We start from the raw sequence: 16,589 nt of genomic DNA, 5'->3' as shown, positions 1-16,589 counted from the left end.
ATACTGAACACAGAAATTGATAAAATACCAATAAGTTTAATTAAGTATTTAATAATTAATAATAAGTGTATCTTTTAAATGATTGAAATTAAATAGAAAATCTCAAACATGACCAGGGTGAGGAAACCCTGTTCAATGAGTATTTAAAGCATGCTAAAGTTCTTGCGAAAACTGTAAACTTTACTAGAAAAACTTATTGTTAAGAAGGTAGTTTTTAAAAAAAATTTAAAGTGCTGCTTAGCTAACAGAAATAAAATTTGTAGATTTGAAGAAAGCAGAAAGAGGAACAGAGAGGATTCGAAAATTTTAGGGAAACTAAAGAAGAAGGAGAAAACCCATTTTAAAAACAAACAAGAGACATAAATATATGATAATTTAAATGAAAAAATATTTAGAACTGGGTGACAATGAAAATACTAATGTGAAAATATGTGATATGCCACAAAAGTAGTTTTGGAGGAAATTAGTGGGCTTACATAAATGTGTTTTATAAAATAGATATAATATACGTGAATTAATTTTCAATTCAAAAACTTTGGGAAAAAAAACAACAGATATCCCTAAAGAAAAAAAGTAGAATGAAGAAAGAAATGAAGATAAGAGAAGAAATAGAGAACAAGAAACAATAGAGAGGAATTACAATATATTTTTAAATAAAACAGACAACTCTCTAACAAGAATGTTCAAAGAAAGTAAGAGAAAAGGCACAAATACATGTGTTGAGAATGAAAAGGGGGCTATATTTACAGCTATGAAAGATATCTTTAAAATCATAAGAAAATCCTCTGAATAACTGTGCTTATAAATTTGGACATTAAAAGGAAATGATAGTTGTCTAGGCAATATAATTGTCTAAAGGTGACTCAAAGTAAAATGAATAAACAACCATTAACAAAATCAGATCAGTAATCAGATTCATTTTCCATTCCTCAAAGATAGGCCCATATGTTTTGTACAAACATATATAGGAACTTGCTATATAACGAAATCAGCATTAAAAATCAATAGTAAAATAATAAGCTGTTATTATCATGTGAAATGAATTGCCTACAACATACACAAAAGTGCACTCCAGGTGGATTCAAATTCTAATTATGAAGAGTAGAACTTGAAAACCTTTGGAAGGAGATATGAAAGAATAATTGTGTTCTTTGAAGGTAAGGAATATTATCTTAGAAAACTCCTCAAGAGCACAAACTGAGCTTGATGTTGTCCGTCTCCACTGTCTCCTCCCTGTGCTGTGGTTGAGGAAGCTCACGGGAATGTGCTACATAAAAAAGCTCTCTGGTCCTCAGGCTGTCAGTCTGGTTTGCCAAATGGGTCACTGGCAGGAAGTCTCAGGACAGGAGGAAGTTGAGGATGGGGTAGTTATTCTTCTGGTTCCGGTAACACCTGGCTGCAGTGTATTGTCCGTGTCCTTGTACAATAGGCCACAGCTCCCCCTCAGCCCTCCCCCACCTCCAGCCCCCTCTCGAGGCTCAGGAATAATAGCTCTACTTCCTGTCTTCACTTCTAGGAGTGGTTGCTGTTCCTTGCCCTTGAGGACTGCTCTACCCCTTGTTGGTTTCCCCAAACCCTGAACACATCTTGGTAAATTGTCCCTTTATTAGACTCTCCACAACTTCATGATTCTGAATCCATCATGTGTTTTCTTTCAAGACTCTAGCTGATAAACCAACAAGGAAAAGAATGATAAAAAATTGCTTTTAAACTTCTGCATAACAAAACAATCACAGCACCAGCAAAGGAAGGGAGGGAGGGAGGAAGGAAAGAAGCTGCAGACAGGAAGATTTTTGCAACCCTTATAACTGATGAAGAATTTCCATCCAATGAGAAAAGAAACAAGAAAAATGGACAGGGCTATAAACAGGAAATTCATAGAAGAGGGAACTTTTGGGTCGGCCAAAAGGTTCGTTCAGTTTGTGAATACGTTGTTCAATCAAGTTCTTCAAGAAAATGAAAAATGTGTCTTTTATTATTACTTAAAACTGAATGAACTTTTTGGCCAACCCAATAGATTAGCAAAAAGACAAAGTGAAACAAAAACCCAGGGTATTTTAAATTTTCCATCCCTACACAGCTCTGGAGCTTCATCGCATCTTCTCCAGCCTCCTGGGCAGCTGGGGGTTGAGAAAAGGCTGGGAAATAGGCACCTGAGGCAGTCAGGGCAGAGCCCTCTGTCTTCAAGCTTGCCTGGGAGTGACAGCAATGGGGCAATGACTGGAGGGGTTACAGAGGGAGAAGTCACTGCGTAAAGAGGTTCAGGATAAGACACAGGCTCCGGAGGGTGATGCCGCTGCGTTTCACAGCAGCACAGAAGAGAGGGAGACAAGAGTGAGGACTCTTGTTCATCAGAGGTAGAGGCACAGGGATGTGGACAGGGCCAGTGATAGTGAACTTGGCGAGGGGCAGGTAGTAATTGAGGGAGTTTGTCCCCGATGGTCTGTGCTTGGGAAAGCGATGGAGAACGGGGCGGCTGCTCTGGGAGAGTCTGGAGGCAAGGACTGCGAGGTCCTGCGGAGGGCAGAGACAGGTGGTCCCTTGACTCTGGGCTTTTTCAATACCAAACTGCAGAATGAGGTCCAAGCTGGCCTTTGTAAAATTCCATACCTCCCTTCTTAAAATCGTAGGCTGCTGCCAAACTGGACAGCTCACAATTTCCTCTTAAATAACTTGCCTCCATCTTGTAATCTTTCGCTAGACTGATGTCCCAAAATGCTTCTGTTGGTAACCATGGTTATTTGAAAGAATAATTTTTAAAGTGTTGGAAAAGAGATAGTGGAGCGAAATAATTATTTTTATATTTTCATATTTATTAGGGACAAATCCATAGGATATGCAAATAAAAATAAATATGTACTTTTTGAAAAAGTCATATAGACCCTTTCAGAATTTTAATAGTCTATATTTCTCCATTCAAAATTTAGGACTAAGGATTTACAAATACAACTAGAAAATTAATTACCTGTATTTTGTTATTGGAGCTCCAAATTCAATTCAGTGCAACCCATTGTTGGGTACCTGTTAGGTACAAGGTACTGTGCGTATGAGCGGTCAGAGGAAGGATTGTACAAAATACAGGAAGCCTTTGACCGTGGAAATGTTGTATAATGCTGGTACATAAAATAGCATTATTCCAAGTAATTTCCATCTCCAGTAGTCTGCACTTTTTCTGCAGGCATGGAGGTAGATGTATGATCTCCAAATAGGTGTGTTTTCCCATCACAGCTGACCTTCAGGTTTGCTTAAAGCAATACTGCTGCGCCTGGTGCCTCACCTCTGTTTAATGAGAGCCATTTCCGAATGCCAACGTTGGGTTAATGGACTGAGATGGGAGAAAATCAAACGTATCTCTCCGTTTTACACCAGATTGCCTTTCTGCCTTGTGGCTTTAATCTCTCAGTTCTACTCACATCTGCCATAATAACAATTACGGGTTTTCTACCGACTTCTTACCCAGGAGGATATGTCAGAGTATAGCAACATCTCCTAAAGAAAGGAAGGGCATATTCTTAATCTTTGTCCAGCATTGTAGGTAATAATTTTCCTCTGGAAACCCCCAAGGAGTACTTCTTTTGGCTTTCACACCCACCATTCCCACAGGTCTTCGGCTCTGTTCTGATTTACGAGTTTTCTTCTATCCTCTTTCATCTGGGTTAAGTTTTAATTATGTAGACAGATTGTAAAAGTCTCTTTTTTCTTGTAAACAACTATTTCTTTGTTAGTAGTAGATTTTGTTTAACTGGTTTTCTCCTATCTGAATCTTCTTGTGGACTCAGGAATTGTGTCTGTTCATTGTTTAACTGCAGCATCAACAAAAGAGAAAGCTGGCTTCCCTTCGGAGTTTTCCTTGAGGGATTCAATCTTGGAACACCTCAAATTGCAAATCTCCCTTGGGAACTGTTCTTTGTTGCATATGTTTGGAAAGCCCGTAATATTTCAGTTTTGAATCAATATAAGAGCAGAGTATCACCCACCCAGTAAGCAGTATGATAATACTCTCAGTTCTTCTACTTACTTAAAAACTTCCTCTACTACCCAAATCAAGAAAGTGCTTGAAATCCTCAAAAGCACTTGTGAAAACATTAACCGTTGTCTCTTCATCAAGGGACTCAGAGAAGTGGATTCGAGAAAGCTCCTCAGGTAGTGCTGACAATCACTGCTCTTACTCTGGGACCTTCCGTGTATAATTAAAATATGAAGGAAAAAAATGTATTTATAATAGGTCTTCTCATTGTTGTTTTGCATTAACACTTTTACCCATTTGGTGGATTTCTTTTTTCTAATCACGAGACCATTCTGCCACATCCACATCTAATTCTGACCCCATAGGTTACCTTTGAAGCCTGACATCTGCGGGAACATTGATTTTGCCAAGTATAGCTAAACATTATCCTTTCACCAGCCTAGCAATCTCCCACAGCATTTTTAAACTTTTACCTGGCACCTCACCAAACACCTCTTAAAAAGGCTAAATCCATATTCTTTCAGAAGTTTTTGAGGCATCTCTGAAGAGAAAGGAGAGAAAATTTTTAGATACAGCAGTGTATGTAATGTTCTCGCAGTGAGAAAGCATTTATTCAGCTCATCCCAAGGGGGGGTGTGGTCCGTGGCCAAGGAACAGAGCTAAGGTCTTTGACCAGCCTTAGACACAAAGCCATGACCTTGGCCTCATTAGCTGGGCTGCTAACTATGTGAGCTCACCATGCAAGCTACTGCATATTTGCACGGCTGTTCATAGGGAGCAGGGTTTCTTAACTTGGGTTGCAGTAAGTGTCCATAAACGTACTGATTTTTGATGCTAGATTTTGTGTGTGTTTATATTTTTCTAAGGAGAGGGTTTATATTTTCATCAAATTCTCAAAAGTGGATGGAGCTTAAAAAAAAAGTAAGGTTAGGATTCCACTAAATGAGATCATTCTAAAACAATGTCATTTCAATATTTCTTTAAGTAAAGTAACCTTTTATTACTAAGGTAGATTTCTGTAATCCAAGGTAGATTTCTCTACTCCCATGTTATTGTGGGAGAGGCCCTTGAACTCTGACCTTTTCAATTATTTATCCTTTTATGCCTTTGAGGGAATTTAAGTGTACTCTTTAAGTTGCAGAAACCTACTACTTTTCAAGGAGAGGGAAATGAGAGACTGAATGCTTCATTTTTCAATTTTTATATATTTTTAAGGCATGAAGTGGCGTTTTCCCCCTTTATCTACAAACATGTTTTTCAAAATCCCTTCCTCAACAGTCTATTCTGAGAGTCTTCTTTCCCCTCAAAACCGTTCTAAGATAACTTGAACCTGACTTTACCACATAGGAGAGCTGAAGTCTGGGATGCTTCCCCTAATTAAATGTTAGGCTGTTACTTATTAACTGTAGGATAGCACATTCCTTAGATAAGATAACGGTTAACAATAGAAAATTGCCATTCTAGGGCCATCAACTACAGTCTCTTCTGTCTTCAGAGTGTTAAAGTTCATGTAAATCCTCAGTATTGTTGATATACTGTATATTTGTACCATATTTGGGAAGAAATGTTATCAGCAAGGTACAATGTGGATTTTTCAAAAATTCTAGGTTACTTCACGGAACGAGCACTTAAGAGGAAAAGAAAGGATCGAAACTCTGTGGAAAACCAAACTATGTGGTGTTCAGAAATGAGAGATGCAGCCATCTGAAATGGTCATGAACCCCAAACAAGTCTTCCTCTCAGTGCTGATATTTGGAGTAGCAGGGCTACTCCTCTTCATGTATTTGCAAGTCTGTATTGAAGAACAACACACAGGTAACACCTCAACTGTTTTTTCCTATTTTTAATTATAATGGTCATTTTCACTTAAATGAGCTATGGTGTTTATAGATATATACAAAGTCACAATATTTCCAACAACACAGAGCATTAGACACAAAATAAAACCTCCAGCTTCCCAGAGAAAGGATGGTTATACATTTCTGGGGAGCGTTTGCTTGGTCCCTTGGGACCACTCTTGGAATTTTTGTTATCCTGGGCAAGTGGCTCATTAGCCCTTTGGCTCAGTGAAGACTGCTTGTAGAGAATTTGTCTACTCATTTTTCCTACCTTTGATGTGTCTACTAAGCATTGAGCACAAGCCTAAAGAGAGCTGAATATATAGCAAACTCTCTCTTTTAATTCCTTTTTAATTTTTGTGTTGATACTCCAGTTGGTGTAGAAACTCTTTTATACCTTTAATATAAAGCAAGAGTTAGCAAACCTTTTCAGGAAAAAAATAGAAAATATTTTAGGCTTTGCAGGCCATGTCGTCTCTATCACAACTATTCAACTCTGCCAACGGATCACAGAAGCAGCCAAAGATAATTATGTAAACAAATGAATCAGGGTGTGTTCCAATAAAATTGTTATTTACAAAAACAGCTTGGTAGGCCAGCTTTGGTCCACTGGTTGCTGCCTACTCTACTTATCTTGTATACTCATCATTCAGTTTGTAATTGCTGTACGTTGGAGGCACTTAATTACTGTTAAAATGGATTATGTTTATAATGATGCAAGGAAATGTTTTAGAACATCATAAAAATATATACACATAGGTGTTGTGAAATTTGGTTGTTGTCCATTAGTAGAAATAGCCTATGGCTTATGACTCTTAAGAAAAATAAAATAAAAATAGAACTATTTCTTAATTGTTTCCAACTGTGGCCCATTTTTAAATTAGTCTAGATATAAAGCACTTAAGAATCTATCCTGAATGGACTTGAGGACAGAGGGAGGGGGAAGGGTAAGCTGGGATGAAGTGAGAGAGTGACATGGACGAGCTGATTCACTTTGTTATAGAGCAGAAACTAGCACACCATTGTGAAGCAATTATACTCCAATAAAGATGTTTTTTTTTAAAAAAAAGGAATCTACTCTGAAAGGTAATTCCATACTAAGTCTTAAATAATGATGATTTTAAAAGTTTTTCCATTTTTAAATTCCTATCCTTGGTTTAGCCTCATAGACACTTTGGAATTATTTAATTTATATGGTAACTCTTGTGAAAAGAATTTGCATATAATTATTTTCTAGAGAATATGTAACATATTGTCCAAACTTATTCTTAATTCCCATTACAGTTTATAGAAACTATAATATTTTCTGTTTTCTATATTACTGCAATATTTTATCATACTAACTGATAATATTGAATGAAACCATCTGTGATACAATAAATAGGCTGATTCCTTTTGCAATATAATTCCTAGCATAGCTCTTGTCACATAGTAAGCCTTCAGTAGGTGTTTGTTGAATGAGTGAATAGATGCAAAACTGTAGACTATAGACTGGAACGCGGCAAAGAAGGAAGAATCAAAGAGATCTCATTATTGGGAGGTTTGTTAACATCATAGTCTCATAATAGATTTCCCAAGAAAAGTCTCACAACAAATCTCCAATACGTAAAAGAAAATATATTCCTATATACAGACTAATGGAGAAATGTTGTGATTTAGTCTGCCAGTAAGATACTACATGACTTCTGAGGGAACAGCCAAGTCATATGATAACCTGACATATACAATGCAATTTACAAAATGTGTCCACAAACATCAGTAGCTACAATTGATGGAAAGCTTACTAAGTGCCAAATGTTTACATGTATTTTCTCTTACCCTGTAGACATCTCACTGGATGTGCTATTCTAAGTTTGTAGATGAGGAAACTAAGGCTCAGGTGGATGAGGAAGTTAGCCAAGGCCCCACATGAGTGGGCTGAGGTACGGAGGGAAAGCTAGGATTCAAACCCAGGTTGTATCTCTCTGAAGTCCATGCCTCTACCCTATGTATTGCTTCTATGAGGGGGAAAAGGTGAATATTATTACCCCCTAGAGCACACATGAAGCAACTGATTAAACTGAAACTTTAAGTGACTTGCCAAAAGATACAAAGCTAAACATTTTCAAAGTGTGATCCATGCCCAGGTTCTCCTATGCCTCATGAGCCCTGAAAGAGCCTCCTAACCAAAAAAAGCAGATCAGATAAACATATATGATACATGCCGTAGCATCAGTACAGACGTTTTAAAATCACTGACTTGGTAAACCTAAGCTATGCTTACAAGTTCATAAATGTATAATCTCTTCTGCAAGTTGGATTCTTTTTTTTCTAATTTTTATTTTTCTTAATTGAGTTCATAAGTTTTCCAAGTTGGGAAATTATTTTCCTCAGTGAATATGGGCTGGTAAAACATTTACCATTTATTCTCTTAATTTTTGTGATTTGCTAGAAGTACTTTCTCTGATTCTCAATATATCCTAAATGAATTATGTAATATTTCACAATCTACTCATGACAGTGAGTATAAACATTAGAACCAGGATTCCTTTAGATAACTATTTTACTGAAGAAACATTTTATTATTCTTCCATAAGACTTCATCTGGAGTTTTGCCTTATACTAGGCTAGTGTCCTAGGTTGTAATCCTGTAGTTTTCTAGGTAGACAGGTCCCTATGTATTTTATATGTGTTTCACATAACATCAGGCATTTTTAAAGGCGGTCTCTTTAAATCAGAAAATATCTGAATGTATGCTTTGATGTTAAGTTAAAAATTGGAAAATCTGAGTTTTGGACACTTTAAAACTGTCACTCACAGAACTTTGGAAGATGTTTTGGTTCCAGAGATCCTCTGTAAGTACAGCAGATTTTAAAGCTTTGGATGGTTTAATCTCATATACATTTCGGTTGTATGTAAGAACTCTTAGGTTCTTTTCATACCTTTTTTCTTTTGAGGCTTTTAAAATTTAGTAAGATACAGACTGTTTTCTATACCTCCCTAGTTTTCCTGGGCTTCTTCTTATTAAAATAAAATGCTTTAGGATTACAAAAAAAAAGTCTTAAGTATGCTCCAATGTGCTAGTAAAAGATTATGGATAGACAAGATCTTTTTGGAGGCAAAGAGGAAAAATGTGTCACAGAGAAATGAAATTCTATCCAATTATACAACAGTTCCATATGAGCATCCATTTCAATACCATCATCAATTAAATTATGCCTTTCTCTGCTAATTTTCAGTATGTGGTTGTATTATTATGAACTTTATATTGTACATTTCTTTCCCTAGTTGTTAGGAGTGCAAGTTTTACATTCAGAGGAAACTTGAAAGTCTCAGATCTCCTTGTTAACTCTGGACAAATCACTTAGCCTCTCTAAGCCTCGATTTTCTCATCTGTAAAATGGGGATAATAATGTTTTCCATATAGGGTTGCAGTGAGGATCAAAGGAGACAATGCCTGCAAAGCACTTAGCATGGTGCCTGGCAAGCAGTAGTGCCCAATAAACGTGAGCTGTTATTATGATCCTGGAAATGATGCAGAGCATCTGCAGACTTGCTTTTTCTGAGTTATCCCAGTTAAGACTCAGCCACAATTCAGGAAAACAACCCCAAGCTTGTGCCTTGACTGATTAAGAGGAAAAAAGAAAAAAAGAAGGCTCAGTTCCAGCTCTGGTTAAAATAGTTGGGAGACCCTAACTGGCACAGGGCCATCGTGTTTCACAATGTAGACACTGGACAGGGAGAGATGGGATTGAGTGGCAGAGAGGAGAGTTCGGGCCCAGGACAATCTCAGGTCTGTACGGGCTGCCCAGGGTCAGAGTACTCATTCATTCAACAGCATTTATTGAAGACCTAACAATCGGAGGTGCCAATAGAGAACCAGATATAACCCCTGTTCTCAAGGAGACTATAGTCTCATGGATTGTAAGGGAGAAAATGGTCTTGAGTCCAGGCCAAGGCTTTGGTACAGAAGGACAGTCCATTGTGACAGGAAGGAGACAGGCCCTTCTTTATGAGGTAAAGTAATGAGTTAAGACCAGGAGAAAGAGCCCAATCAGTTGTCAGTAATGGGACTGCTGACCAGATAAAAGTGTTAAAAGGAGCGGCGTAGGGGTGGGGGCAGGGTCAGCAGATGCAGAGGACCAGATCCAAGCAGAACAGGTACCTGTCTGGGGAAGATGCAGTAATGAGGAGGGCCATCTCAGGATAAATCACAACAGTGGCTCATTTTTTTCCCCAGCTCCTGTTGAAATTTGCAATTTGGTGCTCTTTCTCTAGGTAGACTGCTACTGCTAAACAGAACAAATACCAGAAGGTGTGGTACATAATTGTTCTGTATATGCAATAAGACAGGGGGAAGCCCCATCATAACAGAGTCAGAATCTTAGCTTTAGAAAAAAATTTAAAGATTATCTTGTCCACCACCTATTTTTTAAAAATATAAATCCAATGACATCACTCCCCTGTTTAAAACTTTTCCGTGATAGCTCATTCCCTTTAGCAAAATCTTCTCCCTGGGCCCACAAAGCTGTGGGCGGAGCCACCTCCTGCTCCAGAGCCTCACCTTCATTCCCTTGCCAGTGTTCCCAGCTTTATCTCGATTTTTCTACCAAACTAAGCCCTGGGTTAACTCAGCGCTCTCACAGTCTCAGAAGCTGGGATGCTCTTCCAGCTGTCACCTGTCAGGGCTTAGCTCAAATGTCACCTACTTTGATCACCCCACGATCCATCCGTCAGCCTCTCCCACCATCTTATTTATTTCTGTCGGAGAAATGGTCATAATTGGCAATTGCCTTGTTTAATTATCTGTTGATTTACTTATTAATTGTCTGTATCCGTTAACTGTTTTGCAACCTCCACGAGGACAGAGATCTTGTCTGTTTCACTTATTGCAGTGTCCTCGTTCCACAGCGTGGAACATGTATTTGGTAGGTGCTCAACAGTATTGTCAGACAGGTGGATAAAGAATGCCTCCGTAGGTTTTCCAGCGTCCAGCCAAATGATTACATAGACTGTGTTTGAGTATTTATGGGGACAAAGAATCCACTACTTCCCAAGGCATCCACTCAGCTGTACAGCCACCTCCTTAGAAAGCACCATGTATTATGGTGCTTTCTAAGGAGGTGGCTGTATTAAGTTAAGGAGGCGAATTTCCATGAATTCGCCTCCTTAACTTCTGCTTTTCATCGTCCTCATTGGATCCTGGCCGGCACTGCATGAGGCTCATCCTTCCTCCATGGCCTGCCCTCATCATTTTCATGGCAAATGAAATCCCAAATTTTTTTTTTTTTTTTTTTTTTTTTTTGTGGTATGCGGGCCTCTCACTGTTGTGGCCTCTCCCGTTGCGGAGCACAGGCTCCGGACGCGCAGGCTCAGTGGCCATGGCTCACGGGCCCAGCCGCTCCGCGGCAGGTGGGATCCTCCCAGACCGGGGTGCGAACCCGGTTCCCCTGCACCGGCAGGCGGACGCGCAACCGCTGCGCCACCAGGGAAGCCCTCCAAATATGTTTTGAGTACAGGTAAACAATAGTGCTGTTGCTTCAGCCCAGCACTCACCCTTCTTCTGGGTGCCACCCCTGCCTCTGTTTCTTTTGTTCCTCCTCTCCCACACCATCTACAGAGTGTAGCAGAAACTGCCACTTGACAATGGGAGCCTTCGTTTGGTCCGTTGGCACCTGGCCAACGCTAGGCCCATCATCCGTAGGACACCGCACATCACTGGTCACCATGAATTACTAGTCTAGGGAATGGGTGGCTGATTCAAGCTTGGCTGATGATTCCCTTTCTTGACATTTTGGGAGAATGTTCCTGAGTGCCTGGATGATAAGGTGCAAAACTCAGAAGCTCAAGTGGCTGTTTCCTACCACGTGGGCCAGGCTGGAGAGAGTACAGAAGGGCAGTTGGGAGGAGAGGAGCTGAGCTGAGGGGAGAGCCTCAGAGAGTGTTAGGGTTCCTGTATCAGCTTCTCCCCAGATTCAGGACTGTTCCTGCCTGGGATATTTCAGGTGGCTTGTAGGGGTGGAAGAATTTCCCCTCTGCCTTTCTTGTTTCTTTGGCTGGTCTAATAAATTGACATGAGATGGATTAATAGGAGAAAAACGAAGGTAATTTCATACATATTGGAGCCCCATAAAAATATGAGACTCTAAAAGAAGTGGCCAAGGCAGGAAGCTTTTACACCTTTTAGACAAAGTAACAATACATTTAGAATTGACATGAATTGAACATGAAGAATTGACATGACAGAAGTCTTTGGGGTTGGGGTAGTAGACTGGTAAAGAAGTAACAATGTTTGTTTATACAGCCTTCTCTGCACTGAATTCCCTGTCTCTGGTGATAAGGATGCCTTCTGCCCTCCTGGGACGAGGAAGGGACCTTTCACAGGGGAGATTTATTTCCTGCTTCAGGGGGACAAAGGAGGGTCAGAGGGTCCTTCTTGTACCAGCTGTTTCTCAAGTACCTTTAATTCAAAATAATCAACATGCCAAAGTGACATATTTGGGGGTGACATATTCTGAACTGCTACAGGCTCAACTTGGGCTCCTGTCACCTGCAGCCCAAAGAGTCCTAATAAATCCACACCAGCTCTCATACCTTCCTTCCCACCCTCGGTAAGCAGCCATTTTTCTCAAAGTGGGGTTACTGGAGCTTAGAGGGGCCTCATAAACAGCCCCATTAGCTTTATTCATCTCTTAGAGTAGGGTAAGGGGCAAAGGGCACAGACCAATCCTCCTTCACTATTGTTGATTTATCTTACACCGTGGACCACAGGGTGCTGTGCCCCTACCACGGTGCCTGGCAAGCAGTAGACACTCACTAGATCTTTGCTGAATGAGTCAATCCACACGAAAAGCTAGACTCAACTAAGCTAAAGAAGGCACGTGAGGCTGGTGCTCAATGCTGGAGTTTCCAGAGGTTACAGTGTTTGGTTTGCAGGGCATTTTCTCCAGGAATATCCTGAAATGTCTTCCTTGAGGTTAGGGATGTGTTACCTGGAGAGGCTTATTTTTTCCTTTTGCTGTGTTTTGTTTTTAATAAAGCCTGGATCATCCTTTAGCAGACATGTTGTTAGGAAAAGTCAAAAATTGAGAGAGGAGTTGTATAGGATGTCTTTTTAAGGTCCCTTATAATGTTAAGTTCCCTGTGGCTATCATTTTTTGTCTGAAAGAGGTATTAACAAATAAACTTGGGCTCAGAAGCGCTCCCTTTTGGAGGTGGTATTCTGTAGTGGAAAGCGCTGGGCTCTAGTTTCTAGCCTGTTTTGTGTCCTTGAGCAAGTTGATTAATCTCTCCAGATTCTGGTATCTTTTCTCCTCTGATCAACCTCCATACCTTCTTCCTTGTTCTCCTCAGGTAAACACCATCCTAAATTTGATCTTTATCACCACGTTCCTGTGCATGTCTCTATAATTTTTTAACACTTATGTATATTCCTTTTTCATATTTTTAGCCTTACATAAAAGGTGTCTATCTGTATGTACCCTTTTGCAAACTTACTTTTTCACTTAACATTAGGTTTTTGAGATTTATTTATATTGCTATATATAGCTTGATTTCATTCACCTAAGTGCCGTGTAATATTTCATTATGTGAATCTGCTGCAATTCATTTGTCCATTCTTCAAATGATGTACATTAAAGTTGCTTCTAATTTTTTGCTATCATTCACAATCCTGTTGAGAACATTCCTGTATAATACCATTGTTCACATATTTGAGAATTCCTATAAGGTCAAATTTCATGTTTTCCAAAATAACATCATTCTTCAAGATTCTATGCTTTTGTATTATATCTTCTCTTCTGCTTTCACAAATCAAAATTAGGACTTCTTAAAACACTACAAATGTTTAATGATAATCCTTATAAAATGGATACAGCAATATTTATTTGGACACACAGGTTTCCATTCAGAATTATGAATGGAAGGATACAAATATAAGGCACAGAATCGGCACTCACAGTGCTGCCTGCTTTATTGGTATGCCATCGGAGTGGTTAACCGTTCATTGAGAATCAATTAAAATAACTACCGGTCATTAGTGTAGTATGAGTGCAAAGATCTCACTCACTAAATAATTCACGGTGACAGGAAAGTTATAGCTCCTGTTAGGGAGTGTGGGTTCAGAATGTAATACCACCTAGTCCAAACTCTCTGACTTTCCTCATAAAAATAAACTTCAAATACCAAAGCATCATTAAGTCCCAGCCTCCTTCTTTCACAGAGAAGCAACCAAAAGGCTTAAATTTGCATAGCCAGGAAGTAACAAAACTGGCACTAAAACATGATTCCTGATAACTGCCTATTTCCCCCGCAATACTCTTCTCCTGCCCCTTGAGGTACAAGAGGATTCAAGACACTTTGCTTTTTTGGTTTGTTTCCTAAAGCGGTTTGAACATAGCCATTCTCAAACCTGGTCTAGAAATCTAGCAACCAGATGCATCACCAGGAGCAAGGATATAGTTTCTGTTCTCCAATTGAAAAATCTGCACAAAGGAGAACTTACTGTTGTAACAGCCCCAGACTTCAAAAGAAAGTTCAACAGTACAGAACCAATGTCTTTGGGAACATACCTTTCAAGAAGAAATCAAGCAACTAAGAGGGTTGGTGGGAAATTTCATGGTCTCCAGGTCATTACAGATTAAACAGGAGTAAAATATGAGAAGAAAACATGGATTGTTTTCAAATAAAAGAAGAACCTTATTTTTCACTAAGTGTTCTCTCTGTTATGTTTCCCTGAGTCACAGATTGCCAAAAGTTATACTGAGTTTTATGTAGAGGATTGAAAGTAAATGTTTTTGTGCTAATCCAACAGACAGAATTCACCACTAGTCCCCCCTTACTATTCTCAAGCTTTTATCTCCATCTCCCGTGGCGTGTCTCAGCCTGGGTTGTAAATGTTGGCTTTCATGCCTGTCTCCCCAGCTGACAGCCCACTGAGGGTCAGGACCACCTTGCCTGGAACACAGGAGAACCCCCAGTAAAGAGTTCGATGGGAAGAAATGGGAAAGAGATTCCAGAGACAGAGAGCAGTTCATCGTTTCTGCAGGGCTCACAATGTATCAGCCAATCTTCAGTGTGGTCACAACCTTCTAGGTGTGTTTGTGAGTTTGGTAGCTCTAGATATTCCATTGGGCCTCTTGTGAAGAATTAAACAACTGTTGTCTAACTTTTGTTACACAGTCACATTGGTATATATGTATAACCCAGAAATGGTTTAATTAATGATTATCATATTAACGGAGCTGTAACTTCACAATAGTTAGAGTGACTATAGGCACGGGCCAGTCTCCCCCGCTTTCCTAGGCTCAAGGTGTTGGGAAAAAACTGTACTCTTCTTGGGGTTGTTTTTTTTTTTTTTTTTTTTTTTTTTTTTTCGGTACGCGGGCCTCCTTCTGTTGTGGCCTCTCCCGTTGCGGAGCACAGGCTCCGGACGCGCAGGCTCAGCGGCCATGGCTCACGGGCCCAGCCGCTCCACGGCATGTGGGATCCTCCCAGACCGGGGCGCGAACCCGGTTCCCCTGCATCGGCAGGCGGATGCGCAACCACTGCGCCACCAGGGAAGCCCCTCTTCTTGGGGTTGTTTAACCAATTTGGAATATTCTTGTGGGGATGTTTTGTTCAAGTCATGAAGCCTCATAATCTAACTGTTTAACAAAATATTACACTTTATGATGTCATCCCTTCAAGATCAGCCTGGCTGTCTGTTTTTATATCTGGCAACTGAAGACTGTGATAGAAAATTCCAGGAGACAGATTGGTAGAGGATAAACTGATGGCTCTTCACGTTGCCTGGCAATCCCGTGTTCCCTAGTGAGCTGTTTCTCTCCTGTTTTCCAGAGAAGCAGTTTCTGACATGTTACTTTCTCCTCAGCACTCCGGGCACATGTGCTCCCCCCGTGTCTCTCTGCAGATCCCCTCTCCTCCTACTTCACAGAAAAGAGATGGACATCAGAGAAAACTCTCGGAACTTCCTTCTAACAACATACAGACTGATCAACTTCCACCCCGTCTCCGGCTCTCCTCTCAGCTACTTCCACCTCCCCCTCTCCTCCCACTCATGTTCTGTCTCCCGAAGGGTCTACTTCCTCAGTGATCTTGCCCACCTTCTATTTCTTCTCTTCTCCTATATTTTCATCTTTTCTCTATCACTTCCTTGTATCTGTATCTATGCATGATCTATACATGTATCTATACATGATCCCCACAGACCTCACTGATCTAAAATTAATCTAACTCACATATCCAGGTCTTTCAACCACATTTTTCCTCCTCCCCCAATTTATCGCTTTCCTCCCCTTGCTCTTCTTAAAAGACTTTTGTGTAATCACTGTCTCCACTTTATTATTCTCTACTCACCCTGCCCTTACATCGTGCAGTCTGCCCCCATCAACCACTAGTCCTGTTCCCCCCAGCATCCTGCCTGCCCTCAAATCTAGCACGTCCTTCCCAGCCCCCATCTTAGATCGGTGCAGTTTTAGATACTAGTGACCCTTCAATGCCACCTTCCCTCGGTGTCCCTGACGACAGACTCTTCCACTTTTCCTACCCTTCTCTGGCTGTATTCCCAGTTCCTTCTTCAGACTACTGTGTTTCTTTTTCCATCCCTTAGATGTTGGTGTCCTTCCGAGTTCTACCCTTGGGTTTCTTTTCTTCTCATCTTCATGCTCTCCCAGTGTAATGCCATCTGTAGAGCCCTGATCCCTCACACCATCTGCTTCCAGGGCATCTGTACTTGAATGCCCCACAGATCCCTTCAATTCAGGAAGTACAAAGCTAACCTCATCGTTTTTCTCCGAAGTCTGTCC

The 16,589-nt window shown here is 40.2% G+C and overlaps 1 protein-coding gene across 1 annotated transcript in view; it reads left to right on the top strand.

Moving 5' to 3' along the window:
- Window positions 1-5,661: 5,661 nt before the first annotated feature.
- The window catches only part of CHST9 (carbohydrate sulfotransferase 9), a 201,066-nt gene continuing 190,138 nt past the window's right edge, over window positions 5,662-16,589 (top strand). Inside the window, exon 1 of the mRNA XM_024120989.1 lies at window positions 5,662-5,782. Within this exon, the coding sequence (XP_023976757.1) occupies window positions 5,662-5,782 (121 nt within the window). The remainder of the gene's footprint in view (window positions 5,783-16,589) is intronic.

Source organism: Physeter macrocephalus, chromosome 19, assembly GCF_002837175.3.
Source record: "Physeter macrocephalus isolate SW-GA chromosome 19, ASM283717v5, whole genome shotgun sequence".
Classification (NCBI taxonomy): Eukaryota; Metazoa; Chordata; class Mammalia; order Artiodactyla; family Physeteridae; genus Physeter; species Physeter macrocephalus.
Note: the sequence above shows the minus strand (reverse complement) of the source record. Positions and strands in the feature narration are given on the sequence as shown.